The 27,030-nt window shown below is 36.6% G+C and overlaps 1 protein-coding gene and 1 long non-coding RNA gene across 3 annotated transcripts; one reads left to right on the plus strand and one right to left on the minus strand.

The window, feature by feature from the left end:
* The first annotated feature begins 3,475 nt into the window (after positions 1-3,475).
* Positions 3,476-8,964, plus strand: spp1 (secreted phosphoprotein 1). 2 transcript variants are annotated; one of them, XM_079861718.1, is made up of 8 exons: positions 3,476-3,562; positions 4,643-4,712; positions 4,804-4,860; positions 4,961-5,017; positions 5,506-5,556; positions 5,712-5,735; positions 6,533-6,829; positions 8,336-8,963. In XM_079861718.1, exons 2-8 carry the CDS (start codon positions 4,659-4,661, stop codon positions 8,690-8,692), a joined length of 897 nt encoding a protein of 298 aa, XP_079717844.1. In that variant the 5' UTR covers positions 3,476-3,562; positions 4,643-4,658; the 3' UTR covers positions 8,693-8,963. The 2 variants fall into 2 exon arrangements, with proteins under 2 accessions (XP_079717844.1, XP_079717843.1); XM_079861717.1 differs by lacking the exons at positions 3,476-3,562; positions 4,643-4,712; positions 4,804-4,860; positions 5,712-5,735 and having other exon boundaries at positions 4,937-5,017; positions 8,336-8,964.
* Positions 8,965-11,173: 2,209 nt separating this feature from the next.
* Positions 11,174-12,396, minus strand: LOC307152801. Its single transcript, XR_013820053.1, has 3 exons — positions 12,343-12,396; positions 12,091-12,151; positions 11,174-11,624 (listed from the first exon to the last, which is right to left on the minus strand). It is a non-coding gene; the product is annotated as an uncharacterized lncRNA (long non-coding RNA).
* Between the last annotated feature and the right edge of the window lie 14,634 nt (positions 12,397-27,030).

Here is a 27,030-nt window from a genome sequence, read left to right on the forward strand (position 1 = left end):
CATTGTGTACCGGGCATAAGATGCTGACATTCAGAACAGTCACTGGATCTGCACCTGGATCTGCATCAAATCAAATATGCTCTGATTGGCTTTGATTTTGTTGTGTCATGTAGTATTTTTCTTTTCAGTGAGGACTGACATTAAAGGGTAACTAAACCCCTGGTCAGAGCCTGACTCCACCCACTGGCAAATTTGAAAAATGCTAGAAAAGTAGGCAGAGCCCAGTGGAGAGGGGGCGTGTATCTGAGACGTATCTCTTTGCAGGCAAGGGCGTGGTTAGCTGGTACCCTCTGACATCACCGGCCACCATAACTTCCAATAGGAAAATTCAACTGCAGTAGCCACTGTTCAACCTGAAGAGGGCAGCACTCAGACGTTTTTACACCATATTTTGTAAAATTAAAACACTTTAAACACAAATGTCAAAAAAATTACTTGAATCAATGAACAGCACTAATAAAGCCCCATTCTTACAGATCATTAACCCCTTAACGCCTGAATTTATAAAGCTGTATATATTAAAAAAAATTCTGTGTGTTTTTGACTTTAAGTAGATGGTAAATAATGTTGAGATTATCAATTTCACTTTTGCACAACAAATAAATAGAAATTTTGGTATGTTGCAAATTTGCGACAACAGGCATTTAGGGTAATTTTGGTATGTTGCAAATTTGCGACAGTGGGCATTTAGGGTAATTTTTTACAAAATGGAAAAATTTATAAAACACATTTTCCCATCTCAGGAATGTAGATTTTATTCATGGCACAAAGTTGTTAGAACTTATAAACTTTATACTTATAAACTTTGACAAATTAATGAATCTTGACAACAGCAAGAAACAAAACACTCTCCTACTCCCTAACATTGACAGTAGTTTTTATACATTCCATGTTACACTCTGTTTAACTCTTTCCTTGTTTCTCCAGTGCATACATTATATATTCTTATAGTGTTATATCCTAACATGCTATTTTTTGTGAAAAAAAAAAAAAAAATTTTTTTTGGCTGAAACCATCTAAATACAGCATTATTATAATATGTAGCCATTAGCCCAATCCAGTTATGGACCAATGTCGCAAATTTGCTACAAACAGAAATCTACAAAGTATGTAAAAAATATTCGTCACATGAAGTCTATATGAATAACATAGCTATAGAAGCAATCAATAAGCTGGTACATATTTTTATCTTAGCACAACTTAACTCATTTTGGGAAATTTCTCCACATTTGCGCACTTGATATGCGGATTTTGCAAAACAAAATATTAGCTTCGGTGAACCGGATGTAGTTCCCACTCCGACCGCTCCTACGATAAACCAGTGCGTGCAAAATATTCCTAGGTATGTATCGAATGTGCACAAACAGGCATTGGGGGAAAACACACGCGATCTCGCCTGCAGTCTGAATGGAAGGGGTTTGTTGCAAATTCGCGACAAAAGTTGGTTTAGGGTTTAGTTACCCTTTAACTTAATTAACCGAAGATATTTTGTTAGTAAATGACTAAAAAAAATTACCTTCTCAGTCATTCATTTGACTGAGATTTACATTTGGAAATATGTAAGCTATATGGTGTGAAATCACACAACAGTCCATGTGATTATTTCTAACAGAACTGGGAATGTTTCTGTAATTCTGTGGTGTTGTGGTGGTGTCTCTGAGTTTTTTTGTTAATCCATCCGTGAGCCACATGTGGTTCGGCCGCCATGCATGACAGCAAGACACTTATTTTAACATTTAAAAAAAAATCCAGACGCCAACTGTAGACTTCTTACAACATTTGCCTGAGTGAAGAAATGAAAAACATTTCACTTCTTATATGAATGGTGGTTCAGTGCTGCATGTCTTAACACATGTGTTCTCAAGATGATGTTTCTAGATGACAACCTACGATTAGTATGTCTGATGTACTTTATTTCCCCATTTACTTGCACTTTAAAGTCCCTTTGACTTTTTTTGTCTTCACTTACATAAGTTGGTAGAATGATTCTTATATAGAGTGATGTATGATGTTTCAAGTCTATAAGCTGCCTGTCAATCATAAGCACTAATATTCAGTCTCTTTAATTGCTGCCCTGAGGTACGCCTCACAATATCTTAGCAAATCATGAATCATGAACACTAACTATCACTTTCAGTAGCTTATTTATGTTCATGTGCTGCACGTTAATGGTGAATAATTCTATAGTAGAAGTAAGGGAATGCAAAATTGTCTCGTCTCCTTAACATACAATAGTCAAAGACTACATATTCTGTAAATGAACAGAATAACACAGAAGGAGGCACAATTTTGAGCATCTGACTTTATTGCTGCTACTAACAGACTGTGAATCATAGGAATGATACAGACTGATGGGAAATTCATGTGATTTTGGTATGACACACCATCACCCTCCTCAAAATAATCTGTAAAATGTTTTTCTTCCTTTTTATGTGAAAAACATGGGTGCAGTGTACATAAATCTCACCTAAATAACAATATGATTAACTATTATGTTAAACCGTGAAGCTATTTTATCATATATTAGTTACTACTGAAGTTTGTAACATAATAAGAAGAACATGAACATCTAAGTGACACTTGCGCAGTGGTTTAGGTATTTGAACACGTGCACATCAACCACCATCCCCCAAAACACTCTCTCTCTCTCTCTCTCTCTCTCTCTCTCTCTCACACACACACACACACACACACACACACACACACACACACACACACACACACACACACACACACAGGCTTATAACATGATATTAATATATACAGTGAATGGCTATTCGGTATTCATTCCAATGTTTATTTGCATGCTGTCATTCATTGCAGATGTATGAGTAATTCAGTTATTCATTTAATTTCTAATCTGTTTATTGATTTAAAAAATCCACACAAGGCTCAAAATTTGAGGTATCATTCATGTTCATAGCAAAAAGGTACGTGTGGGGAATTTGAATCCCAAAACAACAGTAATAGTGCCTAGCAAACACTACCAAATATAAACGTCTAATATATTACAATAAACTGCTCCTTTTGTGATTTTCTGTGACACACTGTTCCCTACCAAAGTTTGAACTGATTACACACTTAACACTTCATTCTGCTTTACAGCTAGAGGCCTTAAACCCCCTTAATTGAAGCTATTAAATATTTATTTGCCCTGTTTTATTATACAATAACAATTATAGTGGACATTGAGTCTTTCCATATGCATAATATGTTAGTAATAATAATAAGCATGACAACATTATATCAAGGATCCATGAGAGCAATACAGGATATTGGTTTTATTTTTTTGTGCTTGTCATGCCTGGCTGTGAATGTTTGCATTGCCTGGCCATATAAACCACAGGAAGAGTGGGAGCAAAAAGGTGGGACAGCAGCGGTAAACCTCATGACATCACAAGCTTCACAGCCATTGGTTGTTTCCTGAGGGAACAGGGTTTAAAAGCCAAACCAGCAGCCATCTCTCACTAGCATCAAAACATTGCAAGATCTCATCTGATAAACAGGACCTCAGTCTATCCTCTGACAGTCAAAGGACTTCAAATTTCTCAAAGAGAAAGAGGTAAGTCACAATTAAACAATTCATTTCGTTTTTATTCTTTAGGATGTTGAGGTTAAAAACCAATTGTCATCCAAGGATTCAGTATGCAGATGTTGGAAGAAGTATTATGTGCAATGTATTTACCTGCTTGTAGTCTGCAATTGATCAGGTTTGTCAGGCATTTTAGCACGTGAAGGACTTAGTTTGGGATCATGTAGCTACAGCCTATTTTAACCTTAAATCATGAATAAATTCATTTTATGCATTGATGCTGCTCTAAGTTAAAAAAATGCAGTTCTTTTTCAGCCTCAATGTAAGTACAAGACTGTAAAACCACAGTTTATTATAGGCAGAGATGATTAACATGAACTTGTCAGACGAAAGAGGAAGTTGCGGCTATGGCACATAAAGGCCTTACTAATTTGTCAACTGAGTCATTTATTCCAGCGACACAACCACTAAATTAAAGTTCCATACAAAAGAATAATAATACTGGCTGACTGACAGTTGCCACCATTACTTCTGCCGGCATCCTCAACAAAACGCTTCCACGCTTAGTGTTCTGTGCTGCACTTCACATTTCCTTTGACGCCACAAATTTTAGTCCTTGGCTCACAGCAACAAAGATTCAAATGAGAAACTAAGTCTGGAGCCATAGGCGTGCTATTTCTTGGGATTGCGGCTGCTACATAGTCTACATATAACTTCTGGAATTATACACCAGAGGGAGATCATTATAGGTATCGCCAAGCACACGCTGCCTCAACTTATACTTTATGCACTGCAGTTGTAGCTGAAAATAAATTAGATGTTTCATGGTGAGGAAGTTCTTTGGCATTTTTGGACACCAACGTGATTCTGAGTGCCCTTAAAAGGCATGCTTCCTTCCGAGTCGGCTTGCCTTGCAGTAAATACCAAAAACACACATTCTTGAGGCAGTTTATAGTTAGAACATTCAAGTAAAACAGAACAGGCGATCCTCTATGTAATACATGTCTTATTACCGTGCATTAGTTGGCATAACTTTTTAATGGCCTAATGGTTCAAAATAATGACGTTCATTGCACCTGTGCATCTCTTTGTTTTTCTCCCTTTTTTTAGAGTATTTTGCACAAAAATGAAGACCGTTATCGTTTTAACCCTCCTCATCGCCACAGTCTTCTGCCTGCCTGTAAGTTCATTTTAATTGTGAAATCTGGGCTTTAAAGTTTTACACTGTGATTTTTTTTCTTCAAATGTGTAAATGCACTTTTTTTTCTCAGGTCAAGCGCTCAGCCAGCAGTTCAGAGAGCTCAGAAGAAATGATTGCTGTTCAACGGGCAAGTATCTTATTTAATATGGGCAAAATGAACACTGTGTTGAAATGTAATTTGTATATAAACTATACTGCTATTTTAACAAAACATCTGTCCTATACAGCCACCTCCTATTCTACAAAAAGCTGATGCTAATATGTTCCAGGCAGAACCTACACAGGTAAAACCCGTCCTCCATAGCCTCTAAAATGTCTATAAGAGAAAAGTTAACCCCTAAAATTCTGTTGATTATTCAACCTTGTGCCATTTCTTTCTTTTGTGGAACACAAAATGTGAAATGGAGTAATATCTTGACCACGTCTTTTCAATAAAATGAGGACTGGGGTTGTCAAGCTGAGAAATTACAAAAAAAACCTACAAAAAAGAACCAATTTGTTCTTTTGAGTCAGATCTTTTCAAAGAGTTGGTTGATTCAATTCATTATTTAAAAAATGGTCTGAATGGCTCATTGACTCACTGATTCGGTTACAGTGGTTAACAGCTCACTGTTCCTCACAAAATCGCATGGACTAATACATAAAAATGATCCACTGAAGAAAGAAAGTCACAGGTGACAAATTAAAGAAAATTCAAGAATGTGGTAATTAGCACATACATGAGCAATACAGTATTGTTTTATTAATGGCAAGGCGTTTGGTTGTGTTTCAGACCACACCAGCAGATTCCAATGAAAGCACAAACAGTGAAGATGACACTGAGGTAAATGAAGACTCATCCTCTGACCACATCACACGTCACTGCACTCCCACAATAGCCAATAAAAGACAACAGGCTCTAAAAATACCATTCTGTTGGTCTAGACGCACTGTAAGTGACCCTGCTGCGAGTCTCAATATTGTTTTTTGCATTTGCAGGAGGCAGATGAGGATGAGGAGAACGTGAGTCACTTTGATTATGCTAAAATACTTAAGTTTTCTGTCATGTAGAACTATTGTGCCCAGTTGCTAAAAAGTGGACTAAATCAACTGGTTTTGGTTCAAAACCTAGAATTTAGGGTATCAAGTGGCGACCTTTCTGTAGCTCGAACAGCTACTAGCAACGCCAAGGTCATAGGTTAAATTCCCAGAAAAAGAAACAACTGATAAAATGTAAAGCAATGTAAGTTGCTTTGGATAAAAGTGTTTGTTGAATGCATAGTTGTCAAGGCAAACACAGCATCAACATTTTTAATCATAGAAAAGTAAACAAAAACATGATTAAATCTAAAATAATACTGTCTATGGTACTATGGTTGATGCACAGGCGTTAATGTCAGCAATAAAATATACATGAAGTTTCTCCTCCCTTATTTATTTTAATATCGTGATTACGCACGGTTATTTGGCTATTTGCATTTTATTATGTGCATTTAGCATTTTCCATGCTGTCCATAGACCTATCAGACCAGACCTGTGACCATTTTTGGGTCTCAACTCACACTTTGAGAGCAACTGGACTGAACAATAGGCAGGAAAGGTTTTTTCATTAGTAAGCAACTGTTCACAGAGAATGCAAAACTGCTGTGGGACGTGACAGTCACAGTGAATGAGAACATATTTGATTTTGGAACAATGAGATTTCACAATGTGCCAGCCAGGATGACGCCACAAAAATTATAATCCACCACAATAGCAAGAAAACAAAAACGTTTTGTATTGTCAGTTATATTGCGCATTAACATATATTGTCCATTTAGGAGACTGACTCCAGTGAGAGTAATTCTGGAGAAACTCAGAGCACAGTAGTCCCATCCACAGCCGAGCCCTCGCTGGACCCCATCATCAACACAGGCCGGGGAGACAGCATGGGCTACCCAAGCGACTACAAAAAAGCCATAGTCTATGTGGACGCAAACAACATTGAAAAACTACCTTCACCATACAAGTCCTACAGCAGTGACAAGTTAGGCGGTTTGACATTTGTGAGCAAGAAGACGTCTGCTTATGATGATCAGAGCTTCAATGACGTGGAGAAAGAGATTCAACTGCACAAGGTAAATAGAAAGGTTACTTTTTGTTTGGAAAATGTGCTCATATGCAGGGTGGACAGGTAATAGAAAAGTAAAACAAAGATATATTTACAGTAGAACAAATGTTAGAAGAAAGTACTGTGGCAGAACCATGCTATCAGATGCTGCCTACTTGGTAATTAGGGGCAGTGTTCCGGGTGACTGACTAAGTACTAACTTTACAACACTACATGTTTCAGTACCGTGCCAGTAAATCATATATTTATAATAGTGTTGCTTTTCCAGTAACAACCTTTATTTCGCGAGTAGCAGTATAGTGCTGCGCTGTTTTTTTGTCCATACTATGCTGAGAGGATAGTCAAACGCACTCACCTCAACGGTCCTCTCGCTGAAATGTGAATCATTTCAGTGAATCGATTCATCCTGAAAGGGTCTCTCTCGTAGCATGTAGCGTTGGGAAGTCTGATGTGTTCTAGGGAGTCGGTTCATCCTAAAACGATCTCTCTCAGTTTATAGTGATGGAAAGCCCAATTCATTCGACTGAATCAGTTCATTAGGACGATTAATTTAAATGAACAAGCTAACAAAAATGATTCACCAGTTCGCCTCCCTGTTTTATGTACTATTTTTTTTTTACTCAGTTGTGTAAATTAGAGTTTTGTTGTTGTTGTATTTAGCTAAAGTTTGATACTTCGTCACCCTAATTGAGATTGTTTATTCTTTTAAAAACTGTCACTGTTTTTGAATGAGCAAAAATACGGCTCTAATTAAATGATAAATGATATCATTGGATTGTCATCTATTTGTTTTAACATATTGTCCTCCTAAATACCTTTAATGTAGTTAGCTATGCTATGAGTTAAAACAACAAAAAGCTACTTTTTCAAAGCTTTAGCTTGACTGTAGTTTATCGTCTTTAAATTTTGACTAGCTTGTTACACTTTTAAAGTAGCCTATAGCTTTCCCGATGCTAATTAAAGTCGGCATGAAACTGTGAAAGTTGTGATAGTCTTTTCTTCCCTATTGTGACGTATATGCGAGTGAAACAACTTCTCGAACAAGACAAAAAGTAGGGCGGGACTTGATGTTGTCTGTGGGGAACTGATTGGATGGTTGTGGTTTGCTATTGGTGGATCTCATGTGAGTGACAGGTTGCTCCGCCCTCTAGACAGTAAACACATCATCAGAGAAGAGAAAATGTTGCTGCAAGAGGGAGGGGAAGTTATTTTGATTAAATATTATAAGGGCATATACATTTCAAATGATGTTGTGCATGGATAAATCATTTATAATAAATAGCCTACAGCAATATTCCATAAACACAAGAATTGTCCATTTTAAACCATTTTCATAGTGACTTCAAGTGTTTTTGCTTTGACAAGTAATGTTACTATTACTCATACTTAGAGTTAAAAAACAGTATTAGTCTTTGTGTAACTCTCCTCTACCATTTATGCAACAGACAATGAATGATTCCTCAAATTAACAACTGAATGATATAACAAAACGAGAATGACTTTTGTTTCTCAGGCTCTACAGGTGCATGATCTTCTGGAGGAGGAGGAGGACACCAGCACCCCCGAGATGGAGAACATGGAGCCAGGAGACCGCCAGGCGGCTCTGGGAGGCCAAGAGATCGTTCCCGCCGGGAACCAAGAGTCAGACGGCGAGGGGGCAAGTGCTGGAGACACTGCCACCGACAGCGCCAGCGCCAGCGCCAGCCAGGAGGAGAATGAAGAGCAGTCAGATAGCAGCGAGGAGACCACAGCCACCCCTGGAGCTGCAGACAGCGAGAGCGACTCCTCACAGAGCACAGAAAGCCAGGAGAGCGATTCGGCTGAGGAGAACGCACAGACCACCGAGGCTCCCATCATAAACGCAAAGTAATCACAATCAAGCACAGTCGACACAAACGAATGCAAATGTATTAATTGTATGGTGCTTGGTGACTCACGCCTCGTGGTGTTAGTGTGAGTTCGACGACAAACGCAGAGCACAAAGACACGGTTCATACGAGTTCTTGAGCTGCTGCTATGCGGTTTCATCTCAACAATGTCTTCCTGTTCATTGCACAATTATTTACAAACCTAATGTAAATGTAATTTTATACTGCTCAATGTAATGAATGATCATTTATGAATAAATTTTGTCCTATATCAGTTATGCAGTGTTTCTTAGTGCACCAAAAATACACAAGATAAAGCAGTGTCTAAATATTACCAAAGCTACCTTAAAAAATAATTACAGATTCAAATCTAGTAAACCATTTAACATGGACAGAGTTTGCCTTTGGAGGAGTACAACACAATTTGTGGTGGTATAGATTTAACACTTGGTGAATTTAAAAAAAATATATACAGTATGTATATATATCTAAACCAGCTTAAACTGGTTTGCTGCTTAGTCTCCCTGGTCTGTTCATTGGTTTTGGGTATGATTTAGAACAGTGTTTTTTTAAGTCAGCGTGAAACGGAAGTTTTGATGGTCTTTTCTTCCCTGTTGTGACACATATCAGTGTGAAACGGCTTCTCAAACAAGAGGGCGGGGCCTGATTTTGTACATGTGGATTTGATTGGATGGGTGTGGTTTGCTATTGGTGGATCTCATGTGAGTGACAGGTTGCTCCGCCCTCACGCCAGTATCAGAGAAGAGAAGAGATGCTACAAGAGAGAGGGGAAGTTATTTTAATTAAAGATTACGAGGCACATGAATTTAAAAAAAAAAATACTGATGTGCACGGATAAATAATTTATAATAAATGCTGCATTATTCCATTAAAAAAATAAGAATTGTCCATTTAGATTTTTGGTGACTTTAAGCTTTTTGACTTGAAGGCTCCTTATATTGGCTCAGATATACTGGTTGAAATATTTCCTCTGCCATTTCTGCAGTAATTATGACAGGTTACATTATTTTGTTTATTAACAGAAACTTATGACTTGGTCCAGTAACACCCAGGCAATAACCAAGCATCTTGGCCTGACTTTCCAGCAACAACCCTGAACACTTTATAAACCACATATAAACTGTATCCACTTTTGAAACATTTCCTTTGATAAATAACAGAAGGGGGGAAAAGGGAAATACCTCTCTACTACAGTCGTCATCAATGCAATGCCTGTTTTGAACGCTATGATGTACGGTCTAAATTACAAGGCTTTGCCTGGAGAGATGTCAAACCCTCTCTTGATTTCTAAAAACGTTTCACACAGCTCTGTCTTTCTTGTGCCAGTGTCTTGATGTGTAGGCTTCAGACAAATATTTGTCAAACTTTGAAGTTTGAGTGAGTCTCTAGTGCTCTGTAATTATCCCGCTCTGAGATCGCAGATAGTCTGGGCCATTTCAAAAACTATACTAAATAAAATAATTTAGTTTAATTCTTTACAATTGTCCAAAAATGCAATGCGCTAAACTTGACTTTCAATTTCCATGTGTAACAATGATAAATGGATGTCACTATGATTACTGGTCATGTCATAGACCAGTAAATTATGTTGTAACAAGCAATGTGCTTCCACTCCCAAATTGTCTTTTCATTATCACTCAGCAGATGCACCTTTTGACTTTCAGTATAATCTGTAACCATGCTAAACGAATGCAATGGTATAACCATAGCATTTGTATAAATGACATGTACCCTGCAGATACGATTTTTTCTTATTCAATAATGCACAATGAGGTCAAAATAAGTAAGAGTGACAGCATCATCCTAGCATGGTTGGGGAAAGTTTCTTTTAAAAGTAATGGGTTACAATATTGCGTTTACTTGTGCAAGTGAGATGAGTAAATGCTCACATTTAGTCTAGAACTACAATAACCGTCATGTTCACACACAACGCCTCTGCACTTACTCAAGATTTCTCTCAACATGGGGACAGGAGAGCTGAGAAACAATGTAACTTGAGTAACTTATTTGATAAAGTAACTCAGATATTTTGTTGTAAATTTAAAAGTTTTGTGTTACTTTACTAGTTACATGAAAAAAAGTAATCTGATTACATAACTCACGTTACTTGTAATGCATTACCCCAACACTGCCTCCTATGGTATTATAGATATTAAAGAACTTCAATTGATCTAAACAATTTACCTCATGCCACATACAACTACTGATAATAATAATAATTTTATACTATTATTATTAGTAGTATTATTATTTCATTCGGTTACTGAAAAAGGTACAAGAAAAATGACTGAACTCACATATTAATGCTGATATGACATACATTTTTTTTTTACGTCAGACAAAGTACTACTAATAATAAACCCTATTTAAAATGATGTTTTTTCTTACATCATAAATTTTTTTCAGTTTTTGTTTTTCTTAAAAAAAAAAGAAAAAAAAAGGAATGAACATGACACCGTAATGTGAACATGCGATTTTAATCTTAATTAGTTATATTATTCATTAGTATCAAGACCTTCATTATTAACGCATAAGCATTATGTTACTCTGTAGACTATAATCAGTTTTACAATGTTATTTGTACATTCGTTTTGCTTGAAAATACAGCAATATTGTAAGTTATTCGCAGTTATTATCACCCCTTTCAACACATGTCGTGTTAGTAGTACTGGTCACATTCTGCGTAACCCAGGTTGTGTTGTCTTCTGTCGTGGTGATTGTGGGTTTTGTTGTCTTGACAGTGGTCGGCGGATTTGTTGTTCTTCTAGCTGGAGGGGATGTGCGTGGCACAATAACTTCCTCAGAAGATTCAGATTCACTTGATTTAGACTCATTTGATTCAGATTCGGAGTGTGAATCCTCTCTGGAACTGGATCTTGAGTCTGATGAATCAAATCCTCTGCGGAAAGGAAACTGGGGATTCAAACAGTTGAAAAAAATATTATTATTAATAGCACTGTATGCTTTTGAAAGAAATTGAAGTAGCTATTAAGTAACTTTCATATATATATAAATAAACGGTAACACTTTATTTTGATGGTCCCTTTTGAACATTCTGTTGACTATAAGTAACTTTGAAACTACATGTCAACTAACTGTCATTAGAGTATTAGTAGACTGTCTGCTTAATATCTGCTAACTCTTTATTGTGATGCTCCTCCAACAGACATTATACTGACTAAAAGTAACTTTTCAACTACATGTCAACTTATTCTAACCCTAACTCTAGTCTACTAATACTCTACTAATACTCTACAAAATTTTTAATGAGAGTTAGTTGACGTGTAGGTGCAATGTTACTTATAGACAACTGAATGTGTTAAAGGGACCATCAAAATAAAGTGAACATTTAAAGGAAAACATATAACCTGATACTCACTCGTTTTGAAAAGACAGATGCAATAAAAAGCATCAGTAACATTGCCTGCATTGACTTCATCCTACAAAACAAAAGTGTTTAAAGAGATTAATGTGAAACATTTATTCTCTAAATATTGTTTATCACAGAATAATTTTTTTTTTACAGAATACACATTTTGCTTGCTCATATTCAGTGATTATTTAGTTAGCAGTAATAAACATAGATTCAAAAGCCATAAATGTAGCATAACTCAAGAGATGAGTGAGTTACCTTGCGCTGATGCTCTCGTCCAGTTACTGTAATGTCACAGTCTGTATTACTCTGGCATCTGTGATAATGTGGCTTAAATACTGGATGGATGTGAATAAACCAGGGCTTGGTCTAGTGAATTCCCATGAAGATGACGTGACAATAAGTCAACATTTGTGCAACTTCCGGGTCTATATCAAAACTTTCATAATGCCTTGCAAAATCCCTTCACAACTCAGTGTGTAGTAATCCAAACAAGACGGTAAATCATGCAACGCCGCTGTCCCAATGCATTGTTCAGACAAATTGTCTGCTACGTGTTTAGCTTGTAAAAGGCTCAGAACTTAAGCGTACTCTATTTAACTTATTTACAGAATTTACTGTGCTTTACATCTCAAATCCACATGTGTGAAATTATGGCCTTTAACTTTACATTTAATACACAGTCCAGTGCTCGAAACACAGCTTGAGGGAACTTGATGGATAATTTTTTTATACTGTACACATACTGCAATTTGTCAAATTGCTAATTAAATAGCAATCTGAATACATTTTTAATGCCTGACATTTAAATTAACTAATGTTGTGTAACATAAATACAGCATAAAATCTGAGATGTAAATAAGCCTATAAATGGTTAAAGTGTTGATCTATGACACATAAGTGTGTCCCTGGGGAGTGTCTCTTGGAAATTTACTGTAGTTAAAAACATATGTGGCAAGTTCATAGAAATATACAATTTGTATTTATGGTGGTTTCTTATTGTTTTAAAAAACATTTATACCATTTACTAGAAAAAAATTCAAAGCCATGGCTGGGACTATTCCGGACCACCGACTCAACGGCGGTACCAAAGAGTCCAGAGGGCGAAACCGAGGCATATAGGAGGAATGATTAGCTAGGCCGCCTGCTTGGTAGCATGAAGGGCAAGGTCATTGGTGCGGCAGAGCTCTGTGACTGTGTTTGCTTCTACACCCTCCAACGTCAGCGTCCCCAAAGATGTCAGCTTGGTAGCAGAACCTGATTTACCAAGGACAACATGTTCCTGGACAACACAGTCTCACCCCCAAACGTCACATACTGACGCGTCTTGACCAAACGGCAATATACGACGAAAAGGGTACCCCTAAAACGTCCGTATGTGACTATTCGGGTTATGGGTAGGTTTAGGTATGCGTTAAGGTACCGCTAAGAGGCGCTGCTGGTGCGCTTATGTCTTCGTCTCATATGGACGTTTTAGGGGTACCCTTTTCGTCGTATGTTGCCGTATGGTCAAGACGCGTCAGTATGTGACGTTTTGGGGTGAGACCGGGCTGTCCTGGATCAACATTCCAATCAACAAGTTTACAGTTTATTTAAAGGGCTCCTATTTGTTTTTGCGGTGTACTAGAATATGTTTTAATGCTTGTAAAATATGTGAAAAATAATGTTTTTTGAACAATTACAGCTCCTCTCTACCTAGTCTGTTTGAGTGCGTAGTTTTCGATGAAGCCCCTCCTTCTGAAATACGGAATGTGCTGTAATTGGTTAGCTGACCCAGTGTGTTGTGATTGGCAGCGTTTAGCGCATGTTCAATAAATGTGCCGCCCCTTCATAACCCGCGAGATCTACTCAAATGTAAATATTAACGGTCGCATCCATTTCATACCATTCGAGCCCAATTCAGACCCTGACAATGTTAACGAACAAGAGGATTGTGCAAAACGAATTTCAAGCACAGACTTTACAAGCACAGATTTCACAGGACGTTTCAGAGTGGTACGTTTTTATTTTTATTTTCTTATAGATACAATGTTATCCACCAATTATTCATATTTGTCGGAAAACTATGGTACAAACAATACAAACAGTAATCAATCACAAAATCATGGATAATTTTCCTAAGGGGCGGTGAACAGTCTTACAAAAGCAAGAGCTTACAAAAGCTACAGTAAACTATATCAATACTGTAATGTTAGTTAGCAGGCTAACGGAGGCAAAGCTTTGCCCTTCATTTACATCATAGCTATCATAGCAACTACATAAAACTTATAATTGGAACTGTTATTAGAAAACACAACTACAAATAATAAGACATAGAAGTTATGATTCTTAAACAACAGATAGTCTTGACAAAATGGGAATGGCTACGTCTTTCAGGAGAAGCTTTTGTGTGTATAGCCTGCATTGTACTCTGTCTGTCTGCTGTTCTTCATACAATGTGCAGCGCGTTGATAAACGTTGTGGTTATAATCTTCAGAAACAGTGTTAAAAATCAATTTTAAACTTTCTAAGTTCATTATCCTTAGGACAAACTTTTTCAGTGGGTGGTAAAAACAGTGACAACACTCTTCATCTTCTCTAGCGCAGCTTAACCAGGCCTCGCCAACTTTGTTTGCGTATTCTGTGGGCAGGGATTATTTAAATGAGGAGCATTATGACATCATAAGATCCGGAAAAAGTGTATTGTAGTCCAAACGAGCCATTTGTTGTAGTTCTTGAAAAGTGGATTCTGTTAAATAAAATATCTCCCTTTGGAGTGGACTTTGAGCTTTGTAACCTTGACATTAGAGAATACATGAAAAGAACAATTCAGTATTCACACTCATAACTACTATAACAAAGTAAAATCTCACAAGCCTAGAGAAGTCATTCAACTCATTTTATATTTAAAAGGAAAAATATTGATTATTATTATTGACCTTGATTAGAATCCTTCAATGCAGCCGTAGCCTGAGAGCATTCATACAAAATAAAAATAAAAAATCTCCAGAGCACTGTCACTACCTTCCGCCATGTTTTCTCGTACAAAAAAAACCCCTGTAAGTTTCATTTCTTTTACTGTTTATCATTATTACTCACTGAAGTGTAATTATAAGGAGTCCAGTGGTTTTTACAGAGTGTTTATTGGTCAAATAATATCATATGATTCAACATTTTGTTGTTGTATCGTTTGCTTACCTGTTGATTTCTGCTGTGTCCTGGTTCATTCCGGTAGTGCGCATAACCTGTAATAGCAGTGGCAGTGGTCATACCATTTTATGTAACCCTGGTGCGTCACATGTTATAGTTCTGATGTTTATGTGTTGAATGTATGTTTATTATTGTTTACTTTGGTTAATACTGTGCTTATAGTGTATTTATTTGGCTAGGCAAAAATAAGTTATTGTTTTGATGTCATTAATATAAATGTGCCAATTTAACCAGAGTGTTCGTTTGGTTAAGGGAGGTGGGGAGGCTGCTCTGGCCATTTTCCCTTGTGTTTGCCCAGCAAACATTAGTTTTTAAATGTATTTATTTATTTTAGTTTTTTTGTTAAGTTGTACTTTGTACAGATTGCACACTTTTTTTTAAATTTATTTATAAATGATCTTCTTTTTCTCCCAGCTCATCCTTAAAAGCAACTTTCCCCAACCATGGTATAGTGCTATTAATCTTACTTATTTTGACCTCACAAAAAAAAAAAAAAAAAAAAAAAAATCATATATAGAAGGTTTCATGTCATTTACACTAATGCTATGTTAATACTACTACAACTACTGATAATAATAATACTAATACTTTTATACTATTATTATTATTATTTAATTTGGTTACTGAAAAAGGTACAAGACAAGTTACTGATCACACATATTAATATGCTGATATGAAATCGTACATTCTTACTTCAGAAAAAAGTACTACCAATATTAAACCCCATTTAAAAATGATAATTTTTCTTATATAATTTTTTTTTCTTAAATTGAAAAAATAACATAAAAAATGAACACTTAAAACCATGTAATAGTCATGCAATTTTAATCTTAATTAGTTACATAATTCATTAGTATCAAGACCTTCATTGTCAATGCATAAAAATGATTTTATACTGTAAACTATAATCAATTGTCAATCAATCAATCAATAAAAATCAATTGTATACTGTTATTTGTTCATTAATTTAGTGTGAAAATATGATTAAATATAGCAATATTGCAAGTTATTAGCAGTTGTCATCATCACTCTTTCCACAGGTCGTGTTAAGATTGGTCATATTCAGCGTAACACAGGGTTATTATGTCTTTGGGGAGATTGAGGATTGTGATGTCCTGACAGTGGTCGGTGGAGGGGATGTGCGTGGCACAATAACTTCCTCAGAAGATTCAGATTCACTTGATTTAGACTCATTTGATTCAGAGTTTAAATCCTCTCTGGAACTGGATCTTGAGTCTGATGAATCAAATCCTCTGCGCAAAGGAAACTGGGGATTCAAACAGTTGAAAAAAAAAATATTATTAATAGTACTGTATGCTTTTGAAAGAAACTGAAGTAGCAATAAAAGTAACATTTATATATATTAGAATGTTATAAAAAATTAAAATGTAAAAGAAAACAAATAACTGATACTTACTCGTTTTGAAAAGACAGATGCAATAAAAAGCATCAGTAACATTGCCTGTATTGACTTCATCCTACAAAACAAAAGCGTTTAAAGAGATTAATGTGAAACATTCATTCTCTAAATATTGTTTATCACAGAATATTTTTTTTTTTACAGAATACACATTTTGCTTGCTCATATTCAGTGATTATTTAGTTAGCAGTAATAAACATAGATTCAAAAGCCATAAATGTAGCATTACTCAAGAGATGAGTGAGTTACCTTGCGCTGATGCTCTCGTCCAGTTACTGTAATGTCACAGTCTGTATTACTCTGGCATCTGTGATAATGTGGCTTAAATACTGGATGGATGTGAATAAACCAGGGCTTGGTCCAGTGAATTCCCATGAAGATGAAGTGACAATAAGTCAACATTTGTGACACTTCCGGGTCTATATCAAAACTTTAAAAATGCCTTGCAAAATCCTTTACTTAATCCTCTTCATCCCCAATGGGACATAAAGCTGCCCCTTCAGTGTGTAGTAATCCAAACAATAGTGTAAATCATGCAACGCAGCTGTCCCAATGCATTGTTCAGACAAATCCCATTGTCTGCTATGTGTTTAGCTTGTGAAAGGCTCAGAACTTAAGCGTACTCTATTTAACTTATGTACAGGATTTACTGTACTTTACATCTCAAATCCACGCGTGGGAAATTATGGCGTGTGACTTTGGACACGCTCCAGTGCTCGAAACACAGCTTGAGGGATCTTGATGGATCACTGGTTTTATTCTGTATAATACAATGCAAACTCACAACTGGAATGCATTATTTGTCAAATTATTTAAAGTTAAATTATATTTTAAGTTCTTGGGGCAAGGTCGGTGGTGCGGTGGAGCTCTGCGACTATGTCCCGACATCAGAGTCCCTCAAGAGGTCAGCTTGGTAGCTGATTTCACCAAGTACAACATGTTCCTGGAACAAAATTCCCATCAACCAATCGGATTTGAGGGACAAGTTTACAGTTTATTCCAAGTTTAGGCTTACAACCAGGGTTTGGTGCTTCTGCGTCAGTGTTATTCACCTATATGGGGGGGTTGGGGGGGGGGCTAGGGTTAGGACAAAAGTTTTGGACAGGAATGTTGTTCCTGGATCAACAAAATATGTTGACCCAGGAACGTGTCTAACTCGGCAAATCAGGACGTGCGGCTTGACACGCCTGCAACACCACCAGGTTGGCCCACTACCGTTTTGCACACAAGTTTAGATGTAAACTGGCAAGGCTTTAAGGGCAAAGTGGGAGCCTCGCCGGATGAGAGATAACCAGCTAACGATTCCTCCATCCAGGGCATCTTCACATACCCATGTTCCTCCAACCCCTTAATGTTAGCATAGTTGGACCTGCTGGGTGGGAACATACAGGCAGAAAAAGATTTCCCCCAAGACCTCAACACCTCATCGTAGAGGTCTGGGAGAAACGAAAGGCTTGCAGGAGACGAATGTTTGTGACCTGCCATGAACCGCTCACCTAGCCACCGTCCAGTTTAGATTCAGTCTGACGCTGATGCAAATAATTACATCCAGTAACTCCTCGTACGTGGGTGACAAGGAAGAGGCGGGGTCAGACAAAACATCTGCCTCAACTCCAGTCACATCTAGTTCCTCTGAACTACAGCGGCCAAGCAACAAGCTCTTCGCCGGACCGGAAGAAACCAGTGAGTGGGCTTAAGGATTCAGACCAAGAGCCTCAGGAACTGGCGAAAGGGAAAGACCCGTCCCAAGCTCGTCGACCAAATCAAGCTGTGAACCCCACGACCATAAACACCACCCAAAAGGTGGGAACGAAGCTTTCTCACTGTAAAGTGATCAGACCGTTCATGCTCCACTCCAAGACAAGATCGTTAGTGTCATTTGGTATGATATATCATTCACACAGAGGCGTACACTTCCTATATCTGCATTCACTGTTTTTGTTTTTTTGGAGTTCTCTCACACGTACCTATAGCACATGTACACACAAACAAACAGCTTCCTGAAGTCAAAGAACCTGTGTATGTGTTCTCCTTTATACAGTATAGCCAGTTGGCGCACCTATGACTTCACCTGACTTCTTGCACTGGAACATTTACATTAGCAAGGGTTAAACTTTCGTGACGATGCAGCACTGGCCCAACTGTCCCGAACATCATTCACGTTTGTTTAAGTTCATGTTCTCATGACATTCTAATGTTAGAATTGATAAAAATGTTACCGGCCTCCTGGCGATTGACAACGCTTTATATACTCACCAATCTTTACTCACATTTGGTGCTTTCTGTCTCATAATAATAATAAACAACCCCTGCAAACACAATTAAATAAAATAACTTTTGTCAGGACTTCACTGGAGCAGAACATGAAAACTGCATCCACACGGCACAGAGCACTGATACAAACTTCTACACATGATTCACTGTCATAGTTTAACATATAGTGACAAATTGTGCTATACATCCTAAAAATAATTACACATGCTAAGTATGCATATGTGTTAGTGGATACATTTGGTGTATTATTGACCTTCATGACCTTAGACACAGTTGTCTTTACATGTCTCATACAGCTATGATGAGAAGAGCAGAATAAAGTTCAAACTGACAATTCTCTTTCTACTAAATATAACTCTTTATTAGTTTGGTTGAATGAGCAAATTAATTAATTACAAAACAAGTAGATGTTTATTCTCTGGAAGACGGGCTAAATGAGTAAACACTGTTACTGCACACGGGTCAGACCCTCAGTCTCCTCTCAGATACCAAATACAGACATTGCCTGTAACATCAAGACCAGAATAGATAGACTGGTTTTTAAGAAAACCACTGGCCTACATGATCAATGGCAATTATCACATACTTCAATGAAAGAAAAAAACACTGTTTTCAGAATTTTATTGTTCATTGTTGTAAGATGTCAGTGGCATGACATCTGACTGCTGATCCATAATGATGGATATTCAGATTTTACCATGGGATTTTTTGTCTTTGGTATCGCATGAGTGAGTGTAACAGTTCATATGACCAGAGCAAACAGGTTTAGCAGCTCAGACAGATACTTCACCAACCCAAAAGACGTCAACGATGACTGAGGATGTGAAACTGTCAGAAATGTAATTTTATACATGGATGATATCATCTGACATAATCCCATATATAAGCCCCTACATGAATGGTAGAGGTTATAAATAAATGACAATGAACGATAAAGTCCATTTATAATGTAAAAGTCTAAAAACAAAATTCACGATTATACAGAAGTATAAACTGCTAAAAATATTAACAGAGATGCATATTTTAGCGTTTTAATAATAATACATTTGACATGCAACATCATTTTGCAAATAAAATGGTGAATTTTATAAATAGAGTTCATTAAAAAAGTAGAACATTGCTTGTTTTGTCAGTCTTTCTGTCTTCAGTCTTCAGAGCTTTTCTGCTTCTTTGGGCGTACAGATACTGATTCTCCTGTTGTCTCCGCTGTTAAAGTACAATAAAACTGGCCTTTTATTGTAAAATTGTCGCTCTCACACTACCAAATACACTACAACACTGTACAAGCGAATCTACAGAGGCGGCAGCCAATGAGTGTGAGGATTCTCTCTGACGTTCAGACAGTGGCCGCATTTACAATGCAGGACTTGATGCCCAGTTCGGATTTGTTGATGTAACACCTATTTCAATTGTTACTCAGTTACTCAACTAACTCAGTATATTAATTTGGACCAGTGTTGTTAGATTCAGCTAAGGAGATCGAGTGTTATGTAAAAAAAAATCACAGAAATGGGATGATTAAAGAAATTAAATTAAGCCGGCTTTACTGACAAATATTCTGAATAATATTATCTTGTTTTTCAGTCCTGTTGTATGTGGTATGTCTTTTAAGTCTTCTTTCCCTTTTGTGGAGGAAGTCAAGAACGTTCAGTCCTTATTTCAAACAAATCAAAGACAACAGTAATCCTACCACTATGGTTGAGGCCTTAAATGAATCACTACCGTTCTTGTCTTTGTTCTTTCTTTAGGTTCTTTCATGGAGTTGACTCGCCATCTCAAAAAACTGAAGAAATCCATTGATGCAGCGATAAGGGAAGAAAAATAACCTAACCAATCGAATGAGACAAAATGACAAAATAGATTCTGATAGTGTGTCCAGAGAAAAGAAGAAAATAAAATTGAGGGTACTTCTATAAACAAAACAATCTTTTCTGTTCCTCTTAAATTAACAACTTTGTTTTAATCACATTTTCATCAAACTCTCTATGGATCCATCTCGTGCAGGGTGGCAGAACTTAACTTAACTACAGCTCTGATTGAATAGCTGCCATTGCTCTCTTAAAGGGCTCCTATTTGTTTTTGGGGTGTACTAGAATATGTTTTCATGCTTGATTGTTCAAAAAACATTATTTTTCACATATTTTACACTATTACAGTTCCTAGTCCCTTGTACCTCTACCTAGTCTGGTTGAACGCGTCGTTTTCAATGAAGCCCCTCCTTCTGAAATACGGAATGTGCTGTAATTGGTTAGCTGACCCAGTGTGTTGTGATTGGCAGCGTTTAGCGCATGTTCAATAAATGTGCCGCCCCTTCATAACCCGCGAGATCTACTCAAATGTAAATATTAACGGACGCATCAATTTCATACCATTTGAGCCCAATTCAGACCCTGACAATGTTAACGAACAAGAGGATCGTGCAAAACGAATTTCAAGCATGGATTTGCAAGCACGGATTTCACAGGACGTTTCAGAGTGTTTTTGTTTTTGTTTTTTTTCTTATAGATACAATGTTATCCACCATTTATGGATAATTTTCCTAAGGGGTGGTGAACAGTCTTACAAAAGCAAGAGCTTACAAAAGCTACAGTAAACTATATCAATACTGTAATGTTAGTTAGCAGGCTAACGGAGGCAAAGCTTTGCCCTTCATTAACATCATAGCTATCATAGCAACTACATAAAACTTATAATTGGAACTGTTATTAGAAAACACAACTACAAATAATAAGACATACTTATAAGTTAGGATTCTTAAACAACAGATAGTCTTGATAAAATGTGAATGGCTACGTCTTTCAGGAGAAGCTTTTGTGTGTATAGCCTGCATTGTACTCTGTCTGTCTGCTGTTCTTCATACAATGTGCAGCGCACAGATAAACGTTGTGGTTATAATCTTCAGAAACAGTGTTAAAAATTAATTTTAAACTTTCTAAGTTCATCATCCTTAGGACAAACTTTTTCAGTGGGTGGTAAAAACAGTGACAACACTCTTCATCTTCTCTAGCGCAGCTTGACCAGGCCTCACCAACTTTGTTTGCGTATTCTGTGGGCGGGGATTATTTAAATGAGGAGCATTATGACATCATAAGATCCGGAAAAAGTGTATTGTAGTCCAAACGAGCCATTCATTGTAGTTTTGGCCTTGCATCCACACTGAGACGGCATTTTTATTAATGAAAACAAAGCTTTTTGAAAAAGCTCTACAAAGTGGATAAATTTGAAAGCGCCGTTTTCGCGTTGTAGTGTGGAATGTCAAAACGGAGGTTTTTAAAAACGATGACGTAAGTTTAGTCATGTGACGCATATTGTACCAATAGATATTCATGTTAATACCGGTATTGTGCCTGTTATGAGCTATTCACTTTCACACTGTTGCTAAAATGTTACTTTGCACACTCTTCATACTACAGTACTGCAAAGATGACAGAAAATTGACTCACATTTGCTGTTCTGCGGCAAAATATAAGAACAGAGGCTTTTTAGACCAAACATATGGTAACTGAGTGACCTGGACGCATCAGTGAATGGTGAGATATTTTTCTAAATAAAATTATCCTGTTGAAGAATTGCACGATAACTTTATTTATTTTTCCGTCTGTATCATCTTAGTGAGATTTTGTGAGGTTTACGCATGCGCAGTAAGGTGAATTTAGCGTTTTCAGGCGTTTTCCAAAAGTTTCTCATCCACACTGGTGGAGAGCGTTTTTAAATGAAAACGCTGTTTTCAAATGTATCCAGATTACTTAGCTGGATACATTAGCTACGTCCTTGTTTCAGGTTAAATGATTCTGATTCTGGCTAAAAAATAGATAAACATAGTAATTTTCTACACATATACAGATAGACTGAAGCATATCTCCATCAATTATGCAGCTGACACTCGGACCCTGAAGTTAGGCACGTCGTGACCGTCCAGATCACAGATTTGGGTTGCTGGGCGCAACAAAAACTCAGTCAATCTCCAATAATGCCACACTGTAGAAAATGTTCGTAATTTTAAGAGTAAAAAACTGTAAAAAAGCAACGGAAAAGACATGTTAATTGCTTAACAGTATGTACCCTTACTATATACAGTAAAAAACTGTAATAGCTCTCAAGGGACAAGTAAAATACTGTTAAATGTACAGATTTTGGAAGTACACTGTAAAAAAAAACTTTACCGTTGCATTTACCGTACCTTATCGTAAAAAGTACGGTAGCAATTTTTAGATTTTACATCATTGAACTAAAATTTACTGTAAAAAACTGGCAGCTGGTTGCAAGCGATTTACCGTAAAAAATATGGTAGTAATATTTGAGGTTTTATGGCCGTGATCTAAAGATTACAGTAAAAAACTGTCAGCTGTGGTTGCCAGTACTTTACCGTAAAAAAATGGGTAGAAATATTTACATTTTTACGGCACTGAACTAAAGTTTACGGTAAAAAACTGGCAGCTGGTTGCAAGTGCTTTACCATAAAAAATTCGGAAGTAATATTTTAGGCTTTATGGCATTGAACTTCAGTTTATGGTATACAAAAAAAAACACATGCCAGCTGTTGTTGCCTGTAATTTAAAAATATTATATTACAAACCAATTGGTCATAAAAGTTATTATTGAGAATTACCAGAGGTTTAGACGTTGATGTTTTATTGAAAATAATAAAGTTTGAAGTCACCATTATAGAGTTCAGTATTTGCTTTAGTTGGGCTCTTGGGACTCTGTGCACCTTCATTATATTAATATGTGCCTCAGCTTGTGGAAAACTAATGGTGGTGAACTTTGAATCATCATGTGGTTTTCTTTTTTACCACCTGTGTTATTATGGTGGTTATCGCTATATTACAAATATATACAGCAGATTTTAATACTTTAGTGAAAATAAATGAAAACGTTTATTGGTTAATGAAATCGAAAAGGTTACTACTGTATTTTTTATGGTGAAGTACTGGGAACCACAGCTGATGTTTTTTTACCACACATTTAAGTCCTGCTGATGTTTTTTTGTTTGTTTGTTTTTGCCGTAAATTTAAGTCCAAAGTAAGGTTGCTACCATATTTTTTACGGTAAAATACTGGCAACCAAGCTGACGGGTTTTTTTTACCGTAAATATCACAATTTTTAACAGTGCACTGGTTCCTTAACCTGTAACCAAAAAGACTAACACACACACCAACACACAGCTTCTTCAAGGTTGGATTTGGCCAGGCTCTAACTATAAATGAGATAATACGTTCTTTCTCTCAAGGAGAGGACACTTTAATCTGACGCAGTAAAGGAAAGCTTTAACAAAGAAATGGTCCCTTAGACTTCATGACCCCTGTGACTTATAGTCGTCAGGGTACCCTATAAAACAGATGTATGTATTGACATATTGAAGACCTTTTTCAAACACAAAACTTCCATTTCTGGAAGCCGGGCTAAATGAGCAAGCTCTGTTATTGCATTCCTGGCATTTGAACCAGACCCTCAGTCACCTCTCAGATACCAAATACAGATATTAGAGAATACATGAAAAGAACAATTCAGTAATCACACTTAAAACTACTATAACAACGTAAAATCTCACAAGCCTAGAGAAGTCATTCAACTCATTTGATATTTAGAGTTATTTAAAAATATTGATTATTATTATTGACCTTGATTATAATCACTCATTAGATATACATTAAAGCAGCAGTGGATTCCAGAATCCACCCCTTCAATGTAGATGTAGCCTAAGAGTATGAATACAAAATAAATTATTACTCGCTGAAGTGTAATTATAAGGAGTCCAGTGGTTTTTACAGAGTGTTTATTGGTCAATTAATATCATATGATTCAACATTTTGTTGTTGTATCGTTCTTTGCTTACCTGTTGATTTCTGCTGTGTCCTGGTTCATTCCGGTAGTGCGCATAACCTATAATAGCAGTGGCAGTGGTCATACCATTTTATGTAACCCTGCTGCTTCACATGTTATAGTTCTGGGCCCGGTTCCCCGATAACGCTCACTCTTAGCGCGCTAAGAAGACTTGAAAGATATATCTTACCAAAGTTGTTTATGTTCCTAAGTGTGTTCCCCGAACTATACCTTAGAAAGCTGCTTAAGATATACCTTCTTATGTGCGACGTTACCCGGTGCTGTCCGTGGCGATGGTGCTGAATTGGTTGATATCGATGGCTCGAGAATCAATTATTCTCTCGTGCAGGGGCTGTTTATGTGAGAAAGCGGTGTTCTTTATTAAAGAAACACTTCAGAAATAGTTGAAATTCCATTTATTAGGACTATTGGATATTATAAAAAATAATCCAAACTATAATAGCCTAGCCTACATATTTTAAAATTGTAACATATATTGCTGCCACAACCTTTTCAACAATTTTACATGCTTTCTTCTCTTTCCCAGTTTTGTTCGCTGAGGTGGAGCTGCGATGAAATATTGTTCTTGTAAATACTTTCCAGCATTTCAGTAATAAAAGTTTACATCTTACGTACGGTGCTCGGCAGTGATCAAAAAGGATTTAAACCGTGAATTTTGAATCTCTTCTTGTAAACTCAGAGATGTGGATTCAGACGGCAGTTAAATCACCACACGACCTGTTTGTCAAAAAACAGTAGGTACTAATTTAGACAGGGATTTTTACGCGGGTTGGGTGAGAAAAACACTGATATTATGGATTCGGACGGCACTAAAATCACCGACTCACCCCTATAAATGTGTAAAATACCATACAAGCCCATGAGAAACAATATTAGCGTCCAAATAGGACTTAACTGACAGTAGCCTATGCTTTCACTGGCCTTTAAAAGCGCTCTTTAATTAAATTAATAATATTGTATAATAATATAATTAAAAATCTAACAACAATCAGTGTAATGACAATTTTATTCTTAGCATGAAAACACTTGAATTAGCCTAATTGAATACTGTCTGGGTGTATTAAAACTTCAGAATTATATTCAGACCTGCAACAGTGATAAGGTAAAGCTAAGAGTGGTCCAGACCAACCTTACGAAAGTGTGACTTACAGAAGATATACTTAGCGAACGAACGTTTCGGGAATCGTGCCATAATGTTAAGAGAAAGGTTAAGGAATAGGTTAAGAACTACTTAGCGATAAGAATGTTTTGGGGAACCAGGCCCTGATGTTTATGGGTTGAATGTATGTTTATTATTGTAATAGTTTACTTTGGTTAATACTGTGCTTTTGTATATAAAAAAAATATATATATTGTTTTGATGACATTAATATAAATGTGCATGTTGGAATATGGTTAAAATGGTTGTCCTCATATCTGTTTGGCGGGAAAATTACTTATTTAACCAGAGTGTTCGTTTGGTTAAGGGAGGTGGGGAGGCTGCTCTGGTCATTTTCCTTTGTGTTTGCCCAGCAAGAATTAGTTTTTAAATGTATTTATTTATTTATTTTTAGTTTTTTGTTAAGTTGTACTTTGTACAGATTGCAAATTTTTTTTAAATTAATTTATAAATTATCTTCTTTTGCTCCCAGCTCATCCTTAAAAGCAACTTTCCCCAACCATGGTTAATCTTTTATCTATTAATCTTACTTATTTTGACGTCACAAAAAAAAAACAAAAAAAAAAACATATAGGCTATTAAGGTTTCATGTCATTTACACTAATGCTATTGTGACGTTTTTGAGTTCTGTTTTATGAATCTGTTTCTATGTTTTCAGTTTCTGTGATCCGTTTTCCCCTGTCTTTTGTGATTTTGGTTTAGTCCTGTTTTCCCCGGTCTGTTTTATTAGTTCATTTGTGTCAGCTGTGTCTTGTTAATCATCCTGTTTGCCTGTGTATATATACCCCAGTGTTTTACTCAGTCTTGGTCTGTCGTCGTCAGATTATGGTTGTCTTTGTATGGTTAATGTTTGATTCCTGGAGTTTTGTCTTTTGATTTTGTAATCTGAAACCATTTCAGTTCTAATAAATAAATACTTTGTTTTTGAATTACTTAAACCTCGTCTCAGCATCCTGCCTGCATCAACCCTGACAGAACGACAGACCCTAACAAAAAAGAAAATGTGCTGGGATCAACTCACAGGGGTAATTAAGGAGAGCCACGACCTGCTGGAGTATAC

Source organism: Squalius cephalus (assembly GCF_949319135.1).
Source record: "Squalius cephalus genome assembly, chromosome: 24".
Taxonomy (NCBI): domain Eukaryota; kingdom Metazoa; phylum Chordata; class Actinopteri; order Cypriniformes; family Leuciscidae; genus Squalius; species Squalius cephalus.